Source organism: Marmota flaviventris, chromosome 1 (genome assembly GCF_047511675.1).
Source record: "Marmota flaviventris isolate mMarFla1 chromosome 1, mMarFla1.hap1, whole genome shotgun sequence".
In the NCBI taxonomy this organism is placed as follows: Eukaryota; Metazoa; Chordata; class Mammalia; order Rodentia; family Sciuridae; genus Marmota; species Marmota flaviventris.
This window is the reverse complement of record NC_092498.1, coordinates 15,042,245-15,067,787: the sequence shown is the minus strand read 5'-3', so window position 1 is coordinate 15,067,787 and position 25,543 is coordinate 15,042,245. Positions and strand designations below refer to the sequence as shown.

The 25,543-nt window shown below is 41.9% G+C and overlaps 1 protein-coding gene across 1 annotated transcript in view; it reads right to left on the bottom strand.

Moving 5' to 3' along the window:
- The window catches only part of Parp12 (poly(ADP-ribose) polymerase family member 12), a 34,958-nt gene that overhangs the window by 7,579 nt on the left and 1,836 nt on the right, over positions 1-25,543 (bottom strand). Inside the window, exons 2-8 of the mRNA XM_027952137.2 lie at positions 23,168-23,303; positions 20,052-20,352; positions 18,836-18,937; positions 13,271-13,394; positions 8,146-8,341; positions 4,053-4,194; positions 1,159-1,255 (exon numbers count right to left, since the gene is read on the bottom strand). Of these exons, the coding sequence (XP_027807938.2) occupies positions 1,159-1,255; positions 4,053-4,194; positions 8,146-8,341; positions 13,271-13,394; positions 18,836-18,937; positions 20,052-20,352; positions 23,168-23,303 (1,098 nt within the window). The remainder of the gene's footprint in view (positions 1-1,158; positions 1,256-4,052; positions 4,195-8,145; positions 8,342-13,270; positions 13,395-18,835; positions 18,938-20,051; positions 20,353-23,167; positions 23,304-25,543) is intronic.

Here is a 25,543-nt window from a genome sequence, read left to right as displayed (position 1 = left end):
AAGGGCTAGTCTCCCTAACAGAGAAAAGTTCTCATTATTTAAGAAAAATACCAAAAAAACAAAAAGTTGATAGAAAAATGGATAGGAAGACAAACAGACCACAGGAAAAATAAGATGGAAAGGGGAGAAACAGCATTTACACATTAGGAAAAAATTTCAACCTCATTGATAAAACAAGCTAAAGTACAGACACATCCTTTTGCACCTGTGAGAATGACAAAAATCCAAGAGTTTGACAACTCATGCTAGGCAAGCACTATGCCACTAAGCCATAGCCCCAGTCCCACAAATTCTGTTTTAAATGACTTTCTATGTTTCACAAAGACAACCACCAAAATCTACTTCTGAGGTCTTAAAAGAACCAAGAGAGACACTATCTCCAAGGAAACACAAATGAGCCTGAATAAAGGAGCTGTACCTAGCTGACAGCAGCGGCCAAAGTCCCAACATGGACTGTGGCAAACCCAAACTGTAAGGGGCACTGTGGTACCACCATCCACCATCTAGGCCACCTTCCCAACCCCCACCCGCCCTGCACATGGCCTGTGGTTTGGAGAGTACTGACTCCTTCCCACCTAACTCCAATCTCATCAACCTGCACCAGCCTGAAATCTTGCTTCAAATGGGGCCTGATCAGTGTCAATCTCCCCATCAGCTGTAGGTCTTTCTCCTCTACCACTGTGCTCCCAAGGAAGGGGATTCACCTAGGGGTTCCTGGTACCCACCCTATGACATAAATAAACCCACCCTGAATGAAGATGAAACTGGCCCATTAGTGACTGTAATGCCAGTTTTTGGTAATTCGGTATTCCTTGATATTCAAGACTAAAATACATGGGTTTTATTAATTCCATCATTATTTCATCATGTCAACATTTTTAAAAATTCAGGTCTATAACTCAATTGTTACACTGAAAAGACAAACTGCTGGGCTGGCTTCAAGTCCAGCCTGGCTTGCACATCCCAATAGGTAGTCCTGGCATTACGTGCGATGAAGATTCTACTCACAAGATAATTCTAACCCCAGCTCACGACTCCCCAACTAGTGGATCTGAATGCTGGCTTGAATGCTAGAGCTTTAGTCACAACACCAATAGTGCTTTTTGCACCCCAACTGAAAGCACATGCCAACCAAGCAGGGGCCCCTGTGCAACCTACCAGGTTTGCTTTGTCTTCACATCCTGGGAAGACACATATATGGGTCTGCGGCAAACTTTTCTGATGGTGCCAAAGACTAGGTTTTTCTGAATAAAGGCTGAAAAAAAACAGCCAATGAGAGGACATCAATGTTTTATAAACACAAATTAAATGGGATGGAAAGCTAATCCAAATGTGTAAAGCCCTGAACCAGGCTTAAAAATAAGGTAGTTTCATACATTTCAAATATTTGTAAAGAAAATAAGTATCCTTGGGAGACTGGGTTTAATGAATAGAGGAATGATTAGTAATTGACGTATCAATTATACATGAGTGCTTTTAAATTGTTCCTTCCAATCTTGTTTAAGCTATTATTTTGCTTAGCAATTTTTCCCAGCTTGAATATAAAATAGCTTCAACCGAGCCTGAGACCAAATTACCATGTCTTGAGTTAGTAGGATTTAGAGTTAATACAATAATTTTACTCTTACAACTTTTGTTAGTTTGATTAAGCTAACTCTATAGCAGTGTTTATCAACTTATTTACATGTGTATCATCTTTTAATAAACAAAATTCTTGCTGCCTCAGCTTCAAGAATCTCCTACTCATTCTGAAGATGGGGGTAGAGGAAATACTACTGCCTTTAGTTACAACACCAATAAATGCTTGATTTAAAAATGAATACCTAGAAGTTAGAGCATATATCCCTACCTAGCAGGAAAACCCTGTCAAATCCTACTTTCCACACTTACAGTACAAAAACAAGTTTGTTTTCTTTTTTTTAAGAACACCCTAATATTTAAAATCACAGATGTCTAGAATTTCCCTTACTGAGCTTGAGCATATACTTGATAGATAACCCAAGGGATGTCCTTTACACCACGGCCACCCACATCATCATTCAGAGTACACCACCTATATGCAGTTTCCATGATCCTTTATGATACCTACAACTCAACTTCCCATTGATGCTTTGCTCATTAGTGCACTTAAATATTTTTATTGGCCTATTAACCATTTGTGATGAATTTTAAATGAGCTTTCACTGATAAGATTAAAAGTTTTTCAAGAAATGTGGGCTGACTAAATATGTATTCAATACCTTCTCTTTCTTCCATGGATAAAGTGAGGCCTTTTCCCACCTTTGCCCTTGAAAAGGATACACTAGACTATGTCCCTAAATGAGCCCTGATTTGGGGAGTTCTGTCTGTTTGTAGTTAGCTAAGCTAACAGGATGTCAGAATTCTGACTCTGAAATCTTAGCTTTTGCCTTGAGTGACTCTATGACAAGCATCCCTAAAAGGACTGAGCTGAGTCTTCCTAACCCTACAGAACAAGTAGTGACTTGGACTGTTGTGTGTATATCTTAAATACGCTTGCTTCCTAATACACAGTTTAAAAATGTCTGTTTGTGTGTATGTCAAGAGTTTGTTCTGAGACTTGCTTTCATTATTCGTAGTATTGAGACTTTGAGGGCAAAGCCAACCATCTCAAACTTCTTTTGTGGATGCTATTACCTACCAAAAAGAACTTATACCAGGCTTATGCCCACCCAATGAACTTATACCAGGCTGCAATAGTGCTTTTTCTAACTGCCTGCATATGCTCTTCTCCACTCTTGTCCTCAGAGTCTGTTATGTCCCCGGCAATGAGGTCTAGGTTGAGAAGAATGAACTGTGTTGCACCTGACATTTTTGTTGTATCTGTTTGATATTTTCTAGGTACTTAAAAAATTATTTCAAAGTATTGTCAGCAGGCAGAAAGGTGAGCTGCACAGCTCTGGTCTACAAGGCAGTCCTAAAGTCCCACCGAGCCCTTCCACATACTTGTGTCTATCAGCCATGGAGTGCAAACCACACACCTATACCAGCATCCTCCAACAGAGCTGATCCCACTGGAGAGCAGAAGAGACTTATCTGAAGGGGTATCCTGTGCAGCATGGGCTCTGCCTTAAGTGAAACCAAAGTGCTACAAAACCAATTGGCCAAAAGCAAGCAGCCAAAGCAGTTTTAAGATAGTTCATCAGAAACACTCTGCTGCCCTCCACACAGAACAAAGGTCCACAAAAGTAGCAGAAGCAGGGACTCGGGTTGTGGCTCAGTGGTACAGCACTTTCCTAGCACGTGTAAAGCACTGCGTTCAAGCCTCAGCACCACATAAAAAATAAAACAAAAATAAAGGTATTGTGTCCATCTACAACTAAAAAGATTTTTTTTTAAATAGCAAAAACAGTACACTGTGTGGAGAACAAGGCCCTAATATTCCCTTTACAATGCTGAACCCTCGGGACTCCAAGTCTAAAATGTGAAACATGAACAACACTGAACTAAATAGCTGGACTGCTATATTCATGTGGAAATTGCATAAGAGGAGCTATAGCAAAACTAAAACTTGAAAAGAAATTTCCAAACTGGTCTCTGAAGAAAGTGGTCAAAGTGTTCGACCTGCTTCTGTTGAGTAAAGTAACTGGGACAAACCATTCAGGTCCCTGTTTCAGGAACTGTTAATTAAAGCTTGTTCTACCACATATTTAACCTAGCTGGCATCCCGCCTAGGCCGGGGGTGCCTACCAGAAAGCAGGCACAGCAGTACTGCCTACCAGACAGTGTTGAGGTGGACGCTAATACAGCCATGGGGGCCTTGTTGGGGATGCACCACAGCCCTCAGGACAGCTGCACTGCAGCTGGTGCCTTGCCTGCACCTCCGCACTCTGGCTCCTGCCCCTCCTCAGGTCCTTTCTCCTCATATCTCCCACACACATCTCCACCCTGTGGTGCCAGCACCATCCACTGACGGATCTGCCTCCACTTCTAGATGAACACTCTTCTGTTTCTTTCCTACGCCAGCTCAGGTTCTAGGTTCATGTGAAAGGCTGTGCCCACACAAGCCAGGCTCTGATGGGGGGCGGGGTTACCTTTGAAGTCTAATTCATAGTTGTGTTTTCCAGCCTGGAACTTCAGGGTAGATGCCTGGGAATCGGTCCCTGAGGCGCAGAATGTCAGGTAGGCTTTCTCCACGTCGCTGCTACTAATGGTGGTCACAGGGTGCTCTGTGCCCTATGAAGGGAAAGCCAGAAACTTATGAAAGCAAGAACCCATGATAAGGAGAAAAGATGGTGGTATATCCATACCACTTTCAAGACATGCCCACAAGGACATCCTATCATGAGGAAGGAGGGAGTGCCAAGGAGCAGGGTGTGACAGGGGAAGGAAGGATGCTCAGAAGGGAGGCAACACAACTCTCCTGAAAGTTTCCCTGGTAAATGGAAGACAATAAGACAGGTCCCGCTGAGCAGGGTAAGAGGAAGGGGAGCAACAGAAGAGAGAGTGTTGGAGTTCCTCAGAAAGGATGACGCAGCCATTCAAATGTCAGTGAAATATCAACAGTGGATTCTCCAACACAGCTTGACTGATAGTCCAGCAATACTGCCTCTTCTTCAGCTCCTTCCATTCCCACCATCTTTAATCCAACTTCTCTCCTCCTCCATGAAGCTTTCTTTTTCTGGTCCCTTGGAAAACTCTTCTATTTTTCCAGTTATCCATTTCAAACCTTCATCTCATCTATGATCACCTCCAGGATAGCTAATGTTTGGGGTTGCACTGAGTATGAATTCTGGCTCCCTGCTATGGATTGATGTGGTCTGTTCCCCAAGGGTTCCTGCTCCAGAGCGTTGGTCCCCAGTGTAGTGATGTTAAGAGGGGTGGAACCTTTAATAGGTGGGGCTTAGGAGGAGATGCTTAGGTCATTGGGGACATTGCCTTCAGAAGGGTTCGATGCTGGTCTTTAGGATAGAGTTCTCTTAAGAGCGGTTGTTATAAAGCAAGGCCACCCCACATACTTGGTCCTTTCTGCACATAGCTACTTCCCTTTCTGCTTCTCTACCATGTTGTGACCCAGAAAAGAGAGCACTCACTAGAAGCTGAATAAATGGAGCTACCTTTCAACTTCCTGTGAGTTAAACAAACCTCTTTTCTTTATAAAGTACCCAACCTCTGGTATTTTATTACAGCCAAATAAAATGAACTAATTCACTTCCAAACTTGAAGACTCCATTTCTTGATAAATTATTTAAATTCTCTGAGTCTCCATTATCCCAAATATATAGCAAGAATAATTATCATACTCATGCATACTCATCGCATTATATGATAAGACTATACTACCCTCACAGGGTAATACCTAAAGAGCACTTAGCACAATGCCTGGAAAAAGTCCTCAATAAATGCTACTTATCATTGTCATAATTTTTGAACCAGTAACTGAACCCAGGGGTACTTAACCACTGAGACACATCCCCAGCCCTTTTTGAGACAGGGTCTCACTAAGTTGCTTAGGGACTCACTAAAATGCTGAGGCTGGTTTTGAACTTGTGATCCTCCTGCCTCCCTTCTCAAAGCTGCTGAGATTATAGGCATGCACTACCACTTCCTGCTTCATTATTTTTATTATAGTTAATACTCTGATAACTAAAATTAAAGTTACCTAACCTATAACCCCCTCTGTCCCTGTAGCTTTTCCTACTCCCCCTATTCCTAGCACCCTGTTCCTCCTAGGCCACAGGTTCTATGCTTTATGGACAGACAATAAATTAAACAAGATCTGCCCCTGCCTCTGGGCAATTTAGTTCAGCAAGAAAGGAGGGAGAAACAAAAGCAATCAGACATGTCTATATATTGTGCTCAAGGTCCCACACAGGTCTGCATGGAGTGCAACAGAAGCTAAAGGGACTTCATGAAAATGATCAAGATTAGGTGGGGGTGAAGGAGCAAAAAGGGTTTCCTGGAGAAAAAAGACGTGAGCCAAGGCCAGAGCCTGAGGAGTGAGAATGAGTTGGCTCTAAGAGGACCATCAACAGAGAGTATACTAGGCAGACAATTTTTTTTTTAAATTGTAGTTGGACACAATACCTTTATTTTATTTATTTATTTTTATGTAGTGCTGAGGATCAAACCAGTGCCTCGCACATGCTAGGTGAGCGTTCTACCACTGAGCCACAACCCCAGCGCCCCTGGTAGACAATTTTTGAAGTAACCACCTACCTTATATTCTTAGAGTGGTGCCTAAGTTCCAGGATCTGGAAGAAGAAGCCAACTTTAAACTGAGGAGGCCCAAGTTTAGTATCTGGGGGTATTAGATAGAACAGGTTCCCACAGATCTTGAGGCAGGACCAGAAAGTATCTGATTATGCCTTGAAATTTTGAGGTATCTCCTGAGTTCAGACAGAAAAAAACCTAGCTTTTCTAATAATCAAGAGGAAAATTGGCATGACCTGGCAATTAGCAGAAAACTGAAAAAGAAACCCAATATGGAGTTACCCTAGAAACGCATGAGGAAAAAACAGACAGATGGTCCTGAGGCTGTCGAGCTAACGGTACAAAAGACGACCATGCAGCTGAAACCCACCAAGTCCACACCTTTGTTTCCATGCCCCACTAGCACCTGGATATGTCAATAACATCCACATACAGCTCATTCCCAGAAGCCTAACCTCTCCTCAACAAGTTTATGCAGTGTAGTAAAGGAGTAAGAACATAGAAGAAAAAAAAATCCAAATGCAGGTTGTTGGGAGAATTAGGGTCTCTGACCCACTGAGTTGTGACAACTCAGTTTGACAAGCCACCAGGGAACCTACTTGTTAGCAGGCAAGCAGAGTTCATGGAGCATGAACAGCAGAATGTCCTTTCCCCCTCCTCCAAATCAGCCCCAGACTATTCCCCTCATGCTCTTGACCAACTCTGGAAAACCTGTCTGAACAAGGCTCCCACACAGGTAATGAGTCCCAGAAGGCTGGAGAGGAGAAGTAGCCAGAGGGAAAAGACAGGCAGGCAGATCAACAGTTGAGGAGAGGCTGGTGCTAAAGAGAAAATGAAGAGTGTACTGGAAAGTGACCAGCTCCAACTGATCAACAGACAGGGGCAGTATATATTCTCGTTTAATTGGCCAATGTCTGTTTCGGGAGAACCTGCTAGTCATCGTTCCAGGCATAGGGAATGCATCAGTGGCAAAAGAGAAAACTCCTTGCTCCCTTGCAGCTGATCTCCAAGTGAGGCCAGAGAAAATAACATTCTGAGTGCAGTTAATAACAAGAAACCAGCCAGACATGATGGTGTACAACTGTAATCCCAGTGATTCAGGAGGCTGAGGCAGGAGGATCACAAGTTTGAGGCCAGCCCCAGCAACTTAGGCCCTAAGCAATTTAGTGAGACTCTGTCTCAAAACAAAAAATAAAAAAGGGATGGGGTATAGCTCACTGGTAAAGTGCCTCTGGGTTCAATCCCTAGTACCAAAAATAATATTTTTTTAATTTAAAAAAATATTTTTAAAAGAAACCAAAACTTCAATATAGCCTCCTACAACCCAGATTACAATAGATAGATATCAGGCTCCACAGCTCACTTTCATTGAGGAGAGGGATCCCTATATAAATGGTTATCTCCCTATTCTTACACTTCTCCAAGTGATCAGAGACGCCCTTCAGTCTCATTCATCATAAACACCTTCAAATAATTGACAGTGAGAGAAATTTGATCTAGACCCCAAATCAATTTCTGATATGAATCAATTTTCTTATATATGACCATCTTCTGGAAAGTCACAGAAATAGGCAAGAAAAGCAGTTTGAAAAGCTTTAAACTTTATACTGCAGCTACACGAACACACCTTCATGCCCAGGAACTAGCTCTGAAGTTTTCTGTTAATAAGTAAGAGAAGCACTTGTCTATCCCATTTAATAAAACCAATCAAGAAAGTTGGTCTCACTTCAGTTTTTCTCATTCAGTCCTCAGGAGCCAAGGGATGTCTAATTGGTCAAAGATGCAAAACTGGTACAAATGAATCCAAATTATCTTGTCCTACCGTTACCAAGTTAATGTCCCCCATGTCATTGAGTCATTCAGGGATCTGGGGATCCTTGACTCTATCAAGGCTCCCTAGCAATCTTTATGCTCATGTATTCAATGGCTCCTCCACCCTGGAAAAAATACTCACCCTCTTTCCTTCACACTTACTTGTCTTCCGTATTCCTGCCAAGAACCAAACTCATCCATCCAGTACCAAACCCATTCAGTGGTAAGGATGAAGTGTGGGGGTTTGGTGACTGAGGAGGCTGTGGAAAGGCGACGAGCCTGGGCGGTGCCGAACCTCATAGTGTCAAAGTTCAGAGTATCAAAGTGAAAGCTACTGGCCGACTCAGCACACAGGATCCTGCCAAAGAAAACAAGAGGCAGACTGAAAACTGCACAGCCAAACAAACAGGTCCCTCAGCTTCCTGCCAGGAGATATACAGCCAGTAATGACAAATATTAAAGTTTCATGCACATTTTTTTTAAATATTTTAAGTTGTAGTTGGACACAATACCTTTATTTATTTTTATGTGGTGCTGAGAATAGAACCAGGGCCTCACACACGCTAGGCAAATGTTCTACCACTGAGCCCCAGCCCCTTATGAACATTTTTTAGAAGTGTTTCCAAAGATGGGAAAACTGCTTTTTAAGTTCAAGTCTGCTATGCAAAATAATCATCATCATCATTATCATAGCAATACAGAAGACTAGTTATGAAAATTCCTCTCACTACAAAACACAGATAAAGTTGGTTAAGATGTTCTTTTTCAATGCGGGTATGATGGTGCATGCCTGTAATGTAACTTGGAAGGCTAAAGCAGGAGGATTACAAATCAAGAACAGCCTCAGCAACTCAGTAAAATCCTCAGTGACAGGAGACCCCATCTCAAAATAAAAAATAAAAAGGGTTGGGGATGTAGCTCAGTGTTAAAGGGCTCTGGGTTCAATTCCTAGTACAACAAAAAAATTTTTTTTTTCAAAAGGCACTAGGACTGCAGTGGCAGAGAATTGCCTCATGTAGGAGGACCTGTCTGGGTTTGTTAAAAAATAAAATGCATGGCTTGCAACTGAGGAAGAGACATTCTCAGAAGGCAACAAGAGTTAACATATACTGAGTGATTAGTTACCATGTGAGCCAGCCCCATATTAAGTACTTTATATACATTAGGAGGTTAAGTTTCATAACCCTATCAGGTGAGGCTATTAACTCCATGTCACAGGTGGGAAAACAGAAATTCAGGAAGGCTAAGAAACATGTCCCAAGGCAAAGAGCTGGTAGGCAGGGTTTAAGGGAAGCATGCTCAGCCACCAGAACAGGTTTCCCTTTTCAAAACCATACTGCCCAAAGACTGAGAGGGATACAAAACCAGAGAGGTAAGTGAGGGCTGAGGCCAGCAGCTGTCCACAGGCAGTGTCAGTGAGTAATGACCAAGAGCCTTGGTTTTAGCAGTCAAGGGGACAAGAGGAAACAAACACAGCATCTACGGAAGGTAGAAGGTTCAATTTAGAGACACACTTCTGCATAAACCCAGGGCCCTGAAAGAGTATGCATCCTTAGTAACAGGGCATGGGGAGGGGACCTGCCTTGGCAAGGCAATCAGCAAGAAAATTTGTCTGTGTTCATGCTGGATCTGGATGGAAGAGGAAAAAAACTCCCCCACAAACTCCTGAGCCACTCAAACCTCACACAGAATTTAGGCTGGTTCACATTTCTGTGCAAGAGTGAGTTTTAAATATGTGGTTCCCAAAGAAGCAAACACAAATCCTCTCTGGAGAAATTCACCTTCAATTGAGGCCCCAAAAGAATTTCCACCAATAAGCTTCATCAAATGTAAGCTTAAAAGCAAATAACAAGACACATGTGGAAACAGGACAGCATGAGAAATTTAGTTAATAAATACAGACCACCAAGGGCTACAAACTAGCATTCTCAGATGCAAATATGTATATTAAAAATGAATTAAAGATTGAAAGTTTCAGTAAGGATTAAGATATTGCAAAAATATGACCAGGTAAATTAAAAGAAAAAAATCAGAATGTTTAGAAGTAAATAATAGTAGAATTAAATGGAGTACATTGCATTCCAAGTGAGCCTGAACTAGTAAACTGGAAAATTAAGGAGAAGAAATTCCCACGGATGCAGCAGTGAAAGAAATAGAATAAAAGAGAAGTTTGGAGACATAAAAGAAAAGTGAGGAAATCTCAACATATGTCTAATCAGAAATCCAGAGAAGCAACACTTGAAGAGACCAAGGCTGAGAGCCCAGAAAGCCATCATGTACATAAATAGAAAGTATCAATGACACAAAGCTGTCAATTCTCTCCGAAACTGACAAGAGTCGATGCAATTTCAATTTAAAAACACAATGGCGTTTTCTGTGAAAGCTGATGAAATTTTTAAATTTCTTAAGGAACAAAATGCCAAGGACCAAGACAATTTGAAGAAAGGAGGTGGGGGCTTGCTTTATCAGATGCCAGGACATACTATACAGAGAGTTCTAACAAGTAAGTCAACGTGGTACTGATAGAGATGGACAGTGATCAGGTCAGACACTGACGAGTGTGTACGTGTGAATGCAGAGCCAACACAGATGGTATTGAAGACAGGTAAAAAGAAGAATGGCCTCTTTCAAAAAGTGAAATTTGACACCCTATCTAAAAATGAGCTGAGATACGTTAACATTTTACCAAATCTGGCTTTCTATGGGTTTAAAAATAAACTAACTTCTGGAAATAGACAATGATTATGGTCACAACAATGTGAATGCACTTAATGCCACTGAGAAATACACTTAAAATGGTTAGGATGGTAAATTTTAATTATGTTGTATATTCTTTATCACAACAAAAAGATTAGATATATTTTTTAAAGTAGTTTTTGGCAAAACTGGTAATTCTTTTGCGCAAGAATGAAACTGGGCTCAACTTTTTTTTTTTTTTTTTTTTTTTTTTTAAAGAGAGAGTGAGAGACAGAGAGATAGTGAGAGAGAATTTTTTTTTAATATTTATTTTTTAGTTTTCGGCGGGCACAGCATCTTTGTTTGTATGTGGTGCTGAGGATCGAACCCCGGCCGCATGCATGCCAGGCGAGCGCGCTACCGCTTGAGCCACATCCCCAGCCCCTGGGCTCAACTTTTACCACATGAAGGGAGAGATTAAATATAGTATTACACTGAAAATAGTAGGACTTTGACAAGAAAACTCAGGAGAATTTCTTTATGGTGTTGAGCTTAGGAGGATTTCTTAAGATACCAAAAAGAAAGTCACAAAGTAAAATATGGATAAACACATATTTGCATTAAAAGATACCATAAATTGTAAAGAAAACATGGTGTGTGTATGTATATACACACACATACACACACACAATGGAATATTAGCCATAAAGAAGAATGAAATTACGGCATTTGGGCTGGGATTGTGGCTCAGCGGTAGAGTGCTCACCTAGCAAAGGCAGGACCTGGGTTCGATCCTCAGCACCACATAAAAAATTAAAGGCATTGTGTTGTGTCCATCTACACCTAAAATATAAATATTTAAAAAAAAAAAAAGAAATTACAGCATTTGCAGATAAATGGATGAAACTGGAGACTAAGTGAAATAAGCCAATCCCAAAAAACCAAAGGTTAAATGTTCTCTGATATGCAGATGCTAATTCACAATAAGAAGTAGGGAGGGAAGAATATGAGTTTATTGGGTTAGACAAAGGGGAATGAAGGGAAAGGAGGATAGAAAAAAATGGCAGAATGAATCAGACATAACTTTCTTATGTTCATATATGAACAAATGACCAGTGTCACTCCATATCATGTACAACCACAAGAATGGGAAGTTATACTTCATGTATAAATGTCAAAATATACTCTACTGTCATGTATATCTAAAAAAGAATAACTTTTTTTTAATTTTAAAAGGATACAATAAATTGATCTGAAGAATTTATTTATTTAAATCATATTTAGCATCCAGAAATGTAGTGAATTCCTCAAAATGAATAAATAGAATTTTTTAAAAAATTGTCCCCATCCCGCAAAACAGGATAGACATTTCACAGCAGAGGAAGCAAAAACGGCCAATGGACATGTGGAGATGAGCTTCCCTCACTAGGAATCTGGGATATTCAAACTAAGATCATATTTACACTCTAGACCAGGAAAGTGCAGGTATCAGGGAGATGAGTCCCTAGAGATTGCTAATGGGGGTGGAAAGTGGTGCAATCATCCTGGAGAACAGTCTGGCATCACTTGGCAGAGCTGAGTGTGTATGCAGCCCACTTCCTAGCAAAGCCCCTCCTGGATATCCATCCCACAGAAACTCACCTGTGCACCCGAGACTGGCACAACATGGGTAAGTCTCAAAGCACTCAGAGAAAGACACCAGACTCCAGTACATACCATAGGATTCCATTTTTAAGAGGTTCGAGAACTAGCAAAACTAATCTATGATAAAGAAATCAGAACAGTAGTGGCTAGAGGGGTGAGGTTGATTGGGAGGGACATGAGGATCCTCTGAGGAGATGAAATGCCCTCTGTCTCAATCAGTTTTAGTTATGTGAGTGTATGTATTTATCAAAACTCACTGAAGTGCATGCTTAATATCTGTGCACATCACTGTGTATAAATTTTGCCTCAAAAAGAAAGATTATGGGTGATATGTGAACCATTTAATCCTCCTAAGGAGAGTAATTTGTTTCACATACTTAACCAACAGCAATTTGCAAATTACACAAATGGTAGGCCAAGTTTCCCTTCCCGGCACCATATTCTAGCGAGTTTAATCCAAATAATTTTAAGTATTTGGAAATAAAGCTGTCTGGTACTTTCCCATTTACTATGAATTAACTGGATGAAAACACTTGGACAAGTTTAGAAAAATAAAAGTTAAATGCTAAACAATAAACAGTAGTTCAGTTATATAACTTCACAAAAAAAGGCTAAAACATCACAAACTATCACCTCTCACTTTTCTGCATTAACAAATGAATTAATGCATGTGATCAATTACAGAAGTAAATAATTGAGAACTCATTTGGTCATGGTACCATCTTCTCCTTTCCCTACAACTCCTCCCTGAAAGATGGGAGAACAGAGCCACCAAACTGCCAGTATGAACATGAACTTCCAATTTCTAGCCCAGCTTCCACCTCCAGACCACGCTGCTTAGAGTATGTGAGGGGTTTGTGTGTGCGTGTGAAAACCATCAAAACAAAACACTGCTATTTAAGCTAAACTTCCAACACTACACACAGAAGTCCAGGCACAAAGCAGAGACAAAGGACACATTTCCTACCTGTCTTTCCTGGGATTGCTATATGCCTCTTCGATAAGCTCCATTTTGTCCAAATCCTTCCATTTGCCTCCATCCAAGAACTGCCATCGATATGGCAAATGGAAATGAACTCTATAGCACTTATCTAAAATAGAAACATAAAGTGCTAAGACAACCTGGCAATACATGGCTTAGCCACACCCTGTGGCTATTAATGGGTATAGTGCTGCTTGCTGACCTGAGAATATTCTGAATATTGTAGGAAGTCTTTGTTTTCTTAGTGCAGTCATACCTGAACATTTAGATACTGAAATACTTTGTATATTTTAATAAGACCTTTCATTGATTTTTAAACATATGTACATTGGTGGTTTACATCATCTATGAATTTCATTTCATAATTATGAAAAAGCTGATCACAAGCTGGGTACAGTGGTATGTACCAGTAATCTAGCTACTTGGGAGGCTCAGATGGAAGGGTTTCAAGTTTAAGGACAGCCTAGGAAAGGCAGCAAGACCCTGACTCCACAAAAGAGTCCCTGAAGGGGGGCTGTCTGAGTGCTCAATATCTCTAGACATGTGGCACGTGGATGGGCAGAGATCAGAGACAAAGCCAGATTCATCTCTACCATAAACCCATTCCAACCCCAACATGTGAGGCAGGTTATGACTCAGCAGTGCAGTTCTGGCTGCCAGGATATCTTCTGGCTGCCAACAGACTAACCCCTCCCTCAATCTCCCCTCACACTCACTGCTCTGCCCTACCAATATTCAAGTTCCTCCCCTCCACCATCCCCGGGCTCCTAGGCAGCCACATCTCTGCCTTGTGTCTCTGAGGTCATGCTGCCTGCCTAAACTTTGCTCTAACCAGTCCTACCACTGGAACACAGCTTTCACCCACTCTTTGCCTCTTAGAGATTCTGTGACAGCTACAGAGGATGGCTGGAGAGGACAGGGAGAAAGGAAAGGATCAGGAGGCTCCCTGCACTCTGACACAGACCTCCCGCCAAGATACATGCTGTAAGGTAGAAAGATACAGGACAAGGTGCAGAATGCTTCCAGACAGAAAATGAGGGGGAAAGATTGGAGATACTGTGGCTAAATGCACATATATGCAGATATTATTTCTTGCAGAGGAGAACTGGGTGACTAGAAACAAAGTTATAAGGAAAGTTTTGTCATATTTGTACACTTCTGATTTTGAACCACAAGAATATATTACATATTCCAAAAAGCTAAATATCCAGTGAAGTGAAAAAGGCACAAGTCTGCCAGTGCACCTGTGTAAGAATAAAACTGAATAGAGGGCTGGGCTATAGCTCAGTTGGTACAGTGCTTGCCTTGCATGTACAAGGCCCTGGGTTCAATCCCCAGCACCACAAAAAAAAAAAGAAAAAAAAAGACTGAATAGACATACACTTGTACACAGATGACATCTTTCTAAATGGATATTTAAAGACTGGGTAATCACGGCTAGAGCCTGGGTGCAAAGGAAAACAGATGTGAGAAAGAATTATTTCTTACTGTCCTTTGTACATTTTTTATTCATATTTCAAAATAACCCTAATGAAGTTTGGCTAATTTGACACTTGAAAAAAATCAGAATTTTCTAAAATCATATGCATTCCTTCAGGCACATTTCAATGCCAGCTCTTTCCTAGAGTCTGCTAAAGGGCACTGCAGTGGGGGGAGCACCATGGAGGAGCATAGGGATGTTGTGAGGGCTTATCAAAGACCAGGCCTGGGGCTGGACAGACAGGGCAAAAAAGAGCACTAGGCTGAGAGGGCTCAGGGGACAAGCTGCTAGAACTCACATGAGGACACCTCTAAGCTCAACAAAGAGGAACACATGACAGGAGACACTTTAGATCCCTGAACTCATCCAGAGTTTGAGCATGGACAGCTCACACCAGGCCAAGTGACCTCCTGGACTCTTGACAAGGAATGCACACAACGAATAATAAAGGGCTAAGTCAGGAGTGATAAGGCCAGGCTATGGTGCAGAGGTCATGATCACATAAGAGTTCCTGTTCCCTTCCTGAAGGAGACTAAAGAAATGATCAGGGATAAGAGCAGAGAGGCCTCCCCAGAGCACCCCAATATTGAGAGGCTATTTCTATAAATTCCAGGTGAATCTTGGGCAGCCTAAAGAAAAACTCCCCACAAGAAAGCACCCTCAGGAAGGTGCACCTTGCCATGACCCACCAGATGGATGTTTCCTCCAGAAAGACCCAGGAGCCTGGGGAAAGCACTGAGGTCAAACAGTAGACGCAGGAGCAAGCATGAAGGCCACACTGCTCATAGCTGGAAGGCACATGGAAAATGTCACTGCAACCACATGGCTGGTGAACATTCTAGCAGAGAGGTAAAGGCACAAGGCCCTTTCCCTTGTCCTCATATTCCCTGATCCTCTGTCCCCTTTCTCTACTTTCTTTCCCTCCTTCTAATATTCCCCGTTTCACTGGGGTATTCCAGAGTCTAGGCTTTCTAGAGGGTGAGTCACAGAAATCAAATCAATTGCACAGGCAAAGCACCTGCATTCTCCTCCCTATGTCCCTTAAAATAACAGGCCAGATAGAAGAACCAACCCCAAAGCACAGGAAATCAATAAAAAGTACCATCAAAAAAACAGATTTCTTGAAGAATTCCTAAACAATGCAGCAGACAGAACCAAACTAACACAAAAAGAGGGGAAAAACTCAGCAAAATATGCAGAAGATTCCACATAGTGAAGAAGACTGTCTCAGGGGCTTCACAGACTCAGGGGCAGATGAAACTCTTAAGCCCATCACAATTCAAATAAGGGGACCCACTGGAGTGGGACTCCCGTACTTGACTTGCTTGGGCTGCCCAACCTTGCTATATGCTTCCAAGTTGAATGGGTAAGTGTGGACATCAGGGCTGCACAAAGAAAAAAGTACCTGAGACAGTCACTAAGTTTCTTCAAGTCCCTACATGCCAGCAGCCCACCCCATGGCAAGACATGCAGCCTCTACCTGTCATCACTGAGACAAATCCTCTGTGATGGAATTACAATCAGTCCCCTGGAATCAACCAGGAAGACAGACGCATGGGCTTGTGAAGTACAATGTGACAGACAGCCAAGAATGAGCCAACACATGAGGGAAAATAGTGGAGAGAGGCAGCAAGTCCACACAGGAGAAGCAATTCCCAGGGAAGGAACAATCAGAGATAAGCGGTAACCGCCACACATAAACATAAAGGTTAGACCTTCGCAATTTCTAGGAAAAAAAAAAAAAATCAAACATAGGAGAATATTTGTCTTGGAATAGGCAAATATTTTTATATTACAAAAATACCAAAAAAGAAAGGTATTAAAATGAACATCAAATGGACATATATTAAATGGACATTAATATTAAAACATCTATTCTTGAAAAGATAAAGAAAATGAACATGAAAGAGACTGGGAGAATGAATTTTCAACATACATAATATAAAAAACTCTTCCAACTCAATAATATTGAGATCAAATTACTCAATAAAAATGGCAAAATAGTCACAAAAGATCAATATTGTACAATTCTGTTTATGTGAATATCCAGGCAAATCCATAGAGACAGACAGACATCTATAGTTACCAGGAGCTGGGAGTGCGGGAAAGGAATGAGGAATGACCAAATGGCATGGTTTCTTTAGTGGCAATGAAAACATCCTTATACTGACAGTGATGATGGCTGCACAATTCTGTTACTAAACTAAAAAATACTAAATGGGTTAATTGTGTGGTTTGTGACATATTCACTATTTTAATAAAACAAAAATTTGACCGTTATTTCATAGAAGATACAAAATTGTCCAACAAGCACGTGAAAATAAATGTTAACCATCACTAAACATCAGAGAAATTCAAATTAAAACCACAATGAGACACCATTGTTCACTTCTAGGCTAAAATTTAAGGCTATCAATACCAAGCATTGGCAGAGATGTGGGGCAACTGGAACTTATATTTATTGCTGTTGGGAATGTAAAATACTATATCCATTTTGGAAGACAATTTGACAGTTTCTTATAAGGTTAAGTATGCCTCATGACCCAGTAATCCACTTCTAGGTCTTTAGCCAAGAAAAATGAAAATCATTTACATGAGAAATTATACATGAATATTTATAGTTTTATTTTTTATAAAAGTCAAAAATTGACAACTACCCCAACACATGAATGGATAAGCAAACTGCAGTGAATCCATGCAAGGGAATACTACTCAGCAGTAAAAAGGAGCAAACTATTAACATTGACAACATGCTAATACCAAGAACATGCTGAGAAAGATAAAAGCCAGGCACAAGAAAATATAAAATACATACTATATGATTCCATTTGTATGAAATTCTAGAAAAGGTAAATCTAACCTACAGTGTTAAAAATTAGATCAAGAATTTCTGAAGTTGGTGAGTTATGGGGTAAGGATTAAATGTAAAGGGACATTTTGGAGTGAAGTAACTCTTCCATGTGCTAAATATTCTGTCAGTATCATATACATTTATCAAAACTCAGAATTTTAAATTGATGCATATAATTTAAATTGATGCATATCAAGTATAAATTATATCAATAAATTTGATTTTAAAATATAAATATATACATATACATACAGCACACTCTTTGACCTAGTGCTAGGAATCAATCCATGAAAAGACACATGTATACTTGCATGCTTAACAGAACATTACTAATTGAATACTAGGTTGCTTTAAAAATGAGGTGCACTTACACATGCTAACATGGAAAAAAAAAATCTCCAAACACACCATTACGAAAAGATGCAGATTGAATAGTATGTTTTCACAAGCTCCCGTCTGTTTAAAAATATGTAAAACAAATACCACGACCACACAGCAAACGTTTACCTTTGGGGAGGGATGAAGAAGGACTTCCTGCTTTACTCTGTATTATCTGACTCTTTCACAAAGTGAAAGTATTCATGAATCGCTTGGGTAATTTTTAAAGACTGAAAATGAAACAAGAAGTTTTGGTGGTTGCTTTTAAAGGGGAATCACTGAATTTGAGAAGAAATTTTGTTTCAAAGGCCAGGTTAGCAGTTAAGAAGAAAACAAAGGTTTAGTGAAAATCACACACACACTGCTACTTTTGATAAAAGAGGGACTAAGGGATACACTGGATCAAGACAGAAAAAACAACCTAACTTAACTAATCCTCCAAGAATTAACGCAGTATCTCCTCTCTTCCAGTTTCTAGCACTCCCCTAGGCCTATTGTTATCCTTTAGAAGTGACACTCACCTTGGATTTCACTAAGAACTAAGCATTTCTGTCTCAAGCAGGTCTGTGGCTCCATCCCAAGCTGACCAACGGTCAACACTTGGCATTTATTTGCTACAGATCCAAATAGTTATGTTCCTAAAACTCATCTACAGTTTCAATTTTAGAAATTCCAAGAATTCCTGCTATCCTCAACCCCCCAACAAAACAGCTTCAGAACTGGTTTGGTCAAAGTGCCAGGGCCCCCTCCTCTCTCTATGGATACCTCAGAGCACAGCTCCAGGAACAAAGAAGCAGTTACCCCTCCCAAGAGAGGGAAGAAAGGCCCTCCTCCAGCTTACCTTGAAAGCTACAACTTTTCCGAATATGGTACAAGCAGATCTGATCACTCTCCTCCTGTGTAGGAGTGTTTGGGGACACAGAACCTGAACTGTTTCTTCTTTCTACAAAGAAACACCACAAAGATGTGTCACTTTCCAGCAATGTAGGGTTACAGTAGTTAAAGTACAAAGGAGAAAAAAGAGAATTCATTCATTTCTCTGCACAAAACAGAAACAGACTAGGAAAACTGACAAAACCATCCTGTTAGGGGTGAAAGCACACCAGATACCCAGGTAGGCACTCTGCTTTTCAGTGAGAAGCCAGGAGTTCAATACCACAACTACTTAACAAACCAAGTACACCCCAGTCACTTGGCTGTCCACCCAAGTCACAAAAGACAAATGGAGGGTTACTTTCTATAAACAAGGTTTGATTCTATATAACAAATACTTATTAATGAACTCTTAGAACTGGGTATTAAAAATCAAGAAAAAGAAAATATATGGAAAGTTTACACCTCCAAATGAAACTTTTTAAATTAATGTTAATACAAGGTTCTTAATATAAAAATGGTATGGAAGTGCTTTCAGAGTTTACTTTTTCTAGAACCATTCCAATGAGTATTTATTACATTTACCACTACCTACTTACCACTAAATAAGCATATAAAATTCATTTGTGACATCTCCCTGCTTAGTATCACTTATCATTTTGTTATTCATCTTCCCTTTTCTCATTATAAGCCCTGGATTTTTTGAAAAAATCCAGGCCCAGAAGGTACCTCCCTCTCTTCCCCAGTGTGGTGACTGCCCTTGGGACCTGACCTTACTCAGAAGTTTATCCTCCCTCCCTTTCTAGCAAGGTAATAATACAATGAAAACTCTTAAACATCCATTTAAAGCAAAATATGTGTATTTCTAAGCTTCCTAAAGTTATATGAGATTAACAAAACATAAGTGAAGAAAACAGAAAGAAAAAACAGATACAGCAAAAACAATTTTTGAACAGAAAAATCAGATAAGATTAGTAGTCCAAGCACTCACCTGGTATTTTAGGAAGTAACCTATTAAAATGTAGCTACTCTACAGCTCAACCAATGGGTCTGATTATGTGCTCTGAGGGAAGACATGTCTCACACACCCCAAGGTATAAGCAGAGCCCAAGACAGAGTCCAGAAAATGGCAAGCACTCAAAGACCCACATCCCAGGGCCTGTAGCACTTGCCACCAACCTTACCAGAAGTCCCCTGAGGGCCTGCAGGAAGAGGGTGCCCTTTGTTGGGGGCTGAGCTCTTATTTTTGATATCATATGCATTTCTGTAAATGGAAGGTAGCCTGTTCACCAGGTCAGAGCTCATGCCCAACTTCTCCAATTTCTCCAGATTCTCCAAATGACAGAAATTATGGGATCTCTTACAGCTATCACCAAACTTGCACTCCCCCTGTAAAAAGTACTGGCAGATATGGAGTTTGACACATTGCTTCTGAAAGGAACAAGAGCCAAAGGGTCCATCTCCTTTGTTGTAATGTAGGCAGATCTGTTGACAGAGAAAAAGACATAAATCTAGGAAAGTCTCCCACCACACACCTCCCTACCCACCAGGTAATGTGATAAGGGACCTTGAAGCCAAGGTGTGATTCCATCGCCCACATAGACCACAGATATGAAACCATCCCTCATTCAATATGAGGATTGCCAGGACATGCCCTTGGCTAACATGGGAACCAGGCAGAAAACAGATTGCTTAGAAGCAGCTCCTCCATTGAGAAGAGCCAAAGACTTCATAGCAGTATGAAGCAGCATTTTATGTTGAACCAATGGCAGCCTCCTGATGACTCCCAACCCACCTACACTCAACCCAGAGCTCACCCACTTTCCTCTACCAGGCCCCAGTCTCTCCCAGCTCTCCTTTCTATAATTTAGGATAAGAGAGGCTCTGGGGGTCAAAGCATCTAGAGAAAGCCAAATACCACTCCTTCATTTCTCAAGGGAGCTGACAGACTCATGAGAAGTTCAACAGCTGGCCCCAATCACACAGGATCCACAGCACCTTTGTTGAAGTGGGTTGCTGGCAAACCTGCTACTTGAACTTTAATCAACTGCTCCTTCTCCTCTACATTCCAAATCCCTGAGAATGGGAACCAGGCCAGAGACCACCAGGAGCCCATCTACTCAATTCACAGGTATTACATTTCACAAGCTGTTGGAATAACTCAAAGGGCTGTGGAACCAAAGCTACTATCAGCAAGCCCCCCCGCCCCCACCATATGGGGATGAAAGCCCCAAGGGAAAATGCCAAAGGGCTGGACCCTGAAATCCATTCTGCCACTTACAAGCTGCCTGATTTTGGGCCAGCCACTAGTCAGCTCTGGTATTTTGTTTTGTAATCCCTAAGATGGGAATAATGCCACTTATATCACAGGGTTCTTGTGAGGAATAAATAGGAAATACGAAAGGACCAATATGATGCCTGCACATGGTAGATGCCTGATTCATGGTGGCCACTCCCAGCTGGTCATCTGGTAAGGGACTAAACCAAGAACAGAAATCCTGGCAGGACAGCCACATTGTATCTGGGTTCAGGTCTCAGCTCTCATGTGCTGGCAGGGTGTTCTGAGCCAACCTGCCCACCCAAGCAGAAAAGGCCTACATAACTGGTCATTTACTGGTCACCTTCTTCTAATTTACTGTTCACACTACAGACAACATGACCTCTCCCAAATATTAATGTTCCCTCTCCAAACACAATGCCACACACTCCTTCTCAGCATACAGATTGCATCAAGAAGCCTCTGCCTGGGGGTAGGGGTATGCTGAGGTTGTGGCTCAGTGGCAGAGCTCTTGCTTTGCACATATAAGGTACTGGGCTCGATCCTTAGCACCATATAAAAATGAATAAACAAAACAAAGATATTGTGTCCATGTATAACTAAAAAGTATTTTAAAAAAAGAAGAAGCCTCTGCCCACCCATTTCTCCTTCTTCCCCCCTCCTCTGCCCCACATGCCTCACTGTGCCAGTTCCTTCCTCGCTGGGGCAGTCCCAGAGAACACAGCTCCTCTCCCCAGATCTGCCTCACAGTCCCTCCCTTCCCCTCACTCATCCTCCAGCACTCAGAGTAGGCATCTTCTGATCCAGGATGCCTTCCCCAGTCCCCAGAATCCAGTACATAAGTCTTCCGGGGCATCTCAAACAAAGCCTCATGCACCTGTCTCACCATTCAATTTGTCTCTTGGAAGGGCAGAGCAGAACCTTTTATCTCCTGATCCCCATGCCTAACCCACAGTGGATATTCAGAAAGTTGAGCTGAATGAAATCAACATTAATTTTCAAAAGGCAAAAGAAAAAAGTTAACATTTTGTGCTAATCACAATGCTATGCTAGCACCTGGGTGGTGACTTTCATTGAATATGGAAGCATTTTCATTAAAATATGCCAATCTCTGTTATCTCAAATCATAAACAGCACAAAACCATCCCATGTAACCTGTGCTGGCTACAGGAATGTGTAGCTCTCAGATTTCCTGCAGCACATGAGAAATAATGCACAGCTGCTGCCCCAGAGCCACTGCCTTGTTCACACTGGGGGCCTTGCCCAGCCTATGATGGCATACACTGATCCCAAAGCAGGCCCAATCTGGTTGAGTCACAGCCACTGCAGCTCCAGTCCTGCCTGAGGGTTCAGGGTGGAATCTTTCCTGGAACCATGCTGCAGTCAGTCTTTCTACCCAGCCCAGTCTTTCCCTATGTCCTGCCATGAACGTCAGACCTGCCTCACTGCTATCTGAAGGTTCATCCCACCCTCTCCTGTTCCCTACCCCAATTAATTTCTCATACTTCTAATCCCCACCCACCCACCAACTGCTACAGAACCAGTGCAGGGAGCTTAACTCAATCTGAGGATTCACATCAGCTTACAGAGAGCATCATGTGGCCATCAGCAGCTATGGAAGGCTTCTCCTCAGACCAACTGGGTCCAGTGATACCCAGCAATGTGGTCCCAACTCCTACTACACAGTAATGAGCTGCTGGCATCTCTCATCCCTCTCTATAGGTAACACTTACTGGAGGCACTGGCCAAACAGACTCCCAACCTCATGAAGCCCTGCAAGTGAGGTAGTACCAGCCCAACTGATAAGGAATGAAAGGTTTCAAGAAGTGTAAGGCTGGCCCAAGGTCACAGGTCTAGAAATCAGCAGAACTGGAAATTAAATCCAGGTCTCCACTATGCAGCCGGCTTTTGGTCAAGATAGAGTCCTTGGCTTCTCTTCAACCATAATATTTCCTTATTTTCCAACCACTCAGTCTTTTCCATATTCCATGCAGGGACTCCCTTCCCCCCACTAGCACTCACTTCAGGCAAAAGCCAGGGGTCATTCTGAAACAAGAGTTGGCACAGCTCACTATAGGTGAGGTGGTCAACACCGTGAGATCTCAGCACACTCAGGTTGTGATCAGTTGTCAAGCTGTGACCATTCCTACAGTTCTTCCTGCAAAGAAGCAGAGATGGTGTTACAAGCTACGTTGTGTCTCCCCAAACTCTTAGGCTGGAGTTCTACCTCCTAGAACCTTAGAAATGTGACTGCATTTGGAGACAGGGTATTCAAAGGAGTAGTTAAATTAAAATGAGGTCATTAGAGTGGGCCCTACTCCAGCATAAATGCTGTCCTTAGAAAAGAGAGAACACAGTCATGCATAGAGAAAAGACCATGTGAGAAGGAGCCATGGAAAACAGCCTCCAAAGAAACCAACCCTGCAACACCTTATTGCAGAATGTGAGAAAATAAATTTCAGTTGGTTAAGCCACCCAGTCTATGGCATTTTGTCTCAGCAGCCTTGGCAAACCTAACACAGTTAGTGAAATTAGTCTTCATGACAATTTTTCAGGAATACTTCCTGATAGTACTTACAAGCACCAGAGGAAAACCAGCATGCCCATGTAACAAAAACAATGTTTATTCACCAAGAAAGAGATGGGACTATGCAATGCCAAAGGCCCAGGACAACACCTCTCTGAGGACATTCAAAGTGAATGACAGGGTCAACATCCAAAAAGGCCTCACAGCACACTGGCTATCAGTAAGCACTTTTAAACACGGGCTGAGTGAATCGTCAGAGTGCCTTATGATAACGTATGCATAGGTACGTGTATACACACACACACACACACACCACCTGAGCCCAGCCCTTTTTTCAGCTCCCTTCCTCCATACTTTCAATCCTCAAACATCTGAGGAACATGAACTGGGTGACAGGACCTGGTACCCCATTCTGAGGACTCAAAGATAAACCTTCAAATGATGGCCCAGGTTACCAAGACCAGAAAGAGTCAGGCAGATTGCATTTGCTCAAACCAGGCACTGCCATTCTACATAGGCCATACTTACAATAAGCACCTCAAAAAAATACCAAACTCCCGATCTACCCCCCAAACCTGCACCTCCCATTGTCTCCTCCACCTCAGTCAAAGGTATCATCCGTCTTTCAACCACATGGACCAAAAACCTCGAGGTCATTCTTGACTCCTCTCTTTCCCTCTTCAGTAAAGGCAACAGAAACAGAGATGACTCAAATATAGGGTGGAAAGTACAAGGTCAGGTGCAGTGAGAACACGGCAGCAAGAGGGAAGAAGCATCCCAGTCCGGGTTGGGAAGAGGACTGGAGAAGAAGTCACAAGAGGGTGCTGGAAGGTGTAAAGCCTTAAGCTAAACACAAAGAGGGCAAGGAAGAACCAGACAAGGAGAGAAAGGCAGAACCTCACAGGTAGAAGAGCAAGTGGTTTGGTGCTGCCAGAGGCTAATGATTATAATGATGATTAATGATGACAATGACAACAAGTAAAACTTATTGAGCTTATACCAAGGACTGCCTAAATGCTTCATGAGTTAACTCAATTCTCTTTTTTTTTAAACATTGATTTTTCATTTTTCGGCAGACACAACATCTTTATTTAATTTTATGTGGTGCTGAGGATCGAGCCCAGAGCCCCGCGCATGCCAGGCGAGCGCATTACCGCTTGAGCCATATCCCCAGCCCATTAACTCAATTCTCAACAAGAGAGGTGATATTGTGAGGTAATATTATTGTCCCCATTTCATAGATGAGGGAACTGAGGCTCAGATATAAAGCCACTTGCCCAAGATCACCAGCCAAGGAGCAGGGCTGCGCTGAATCAAGATGGGCTAGTTCTTGTGACTGTGCTCTTGACTCCCACTTCCTGAGCACAGGATTGGGAGTCAGGGACCATAACTCCTTCCCAACTCTGTAGCAGGACTGATACCCCATTTCCCATAGACCTGATCTTGTGATCAGGAAGACAAATCACAGGGAAAACAGAAAGTTAGTCAACCACACCCATTCTCCCTTGATGAGTCAGAGAAGGATGGTTCAAGAAACTTCCTTGTGTAAATCAGGGAAATGAGAAAGATGAGGAATGAAGAAAAGACTCAAGTCATTAAGTCAATAAACATCAGATTTCCAACACAAGTAAAATTTGACCCTAAATTTTGGTAACTAGCATAAGAGTGGAAAAAGTCATCTTTATTTTACCAACTACACACATTAAAAAGATTCACTAGTGATCCCCATCACTGGCCCCATCCAGACCTGCTATTGTGTGTCTTCTTCCTCTAGGAAACTGCTCCATTCCCCCCACCCCAGGTGGCTCATCCTTGGGGGCAGATTTCCCAGGGTTCCACCTCAGCCTCTTTACAAGCTTCTCCCTAAATCT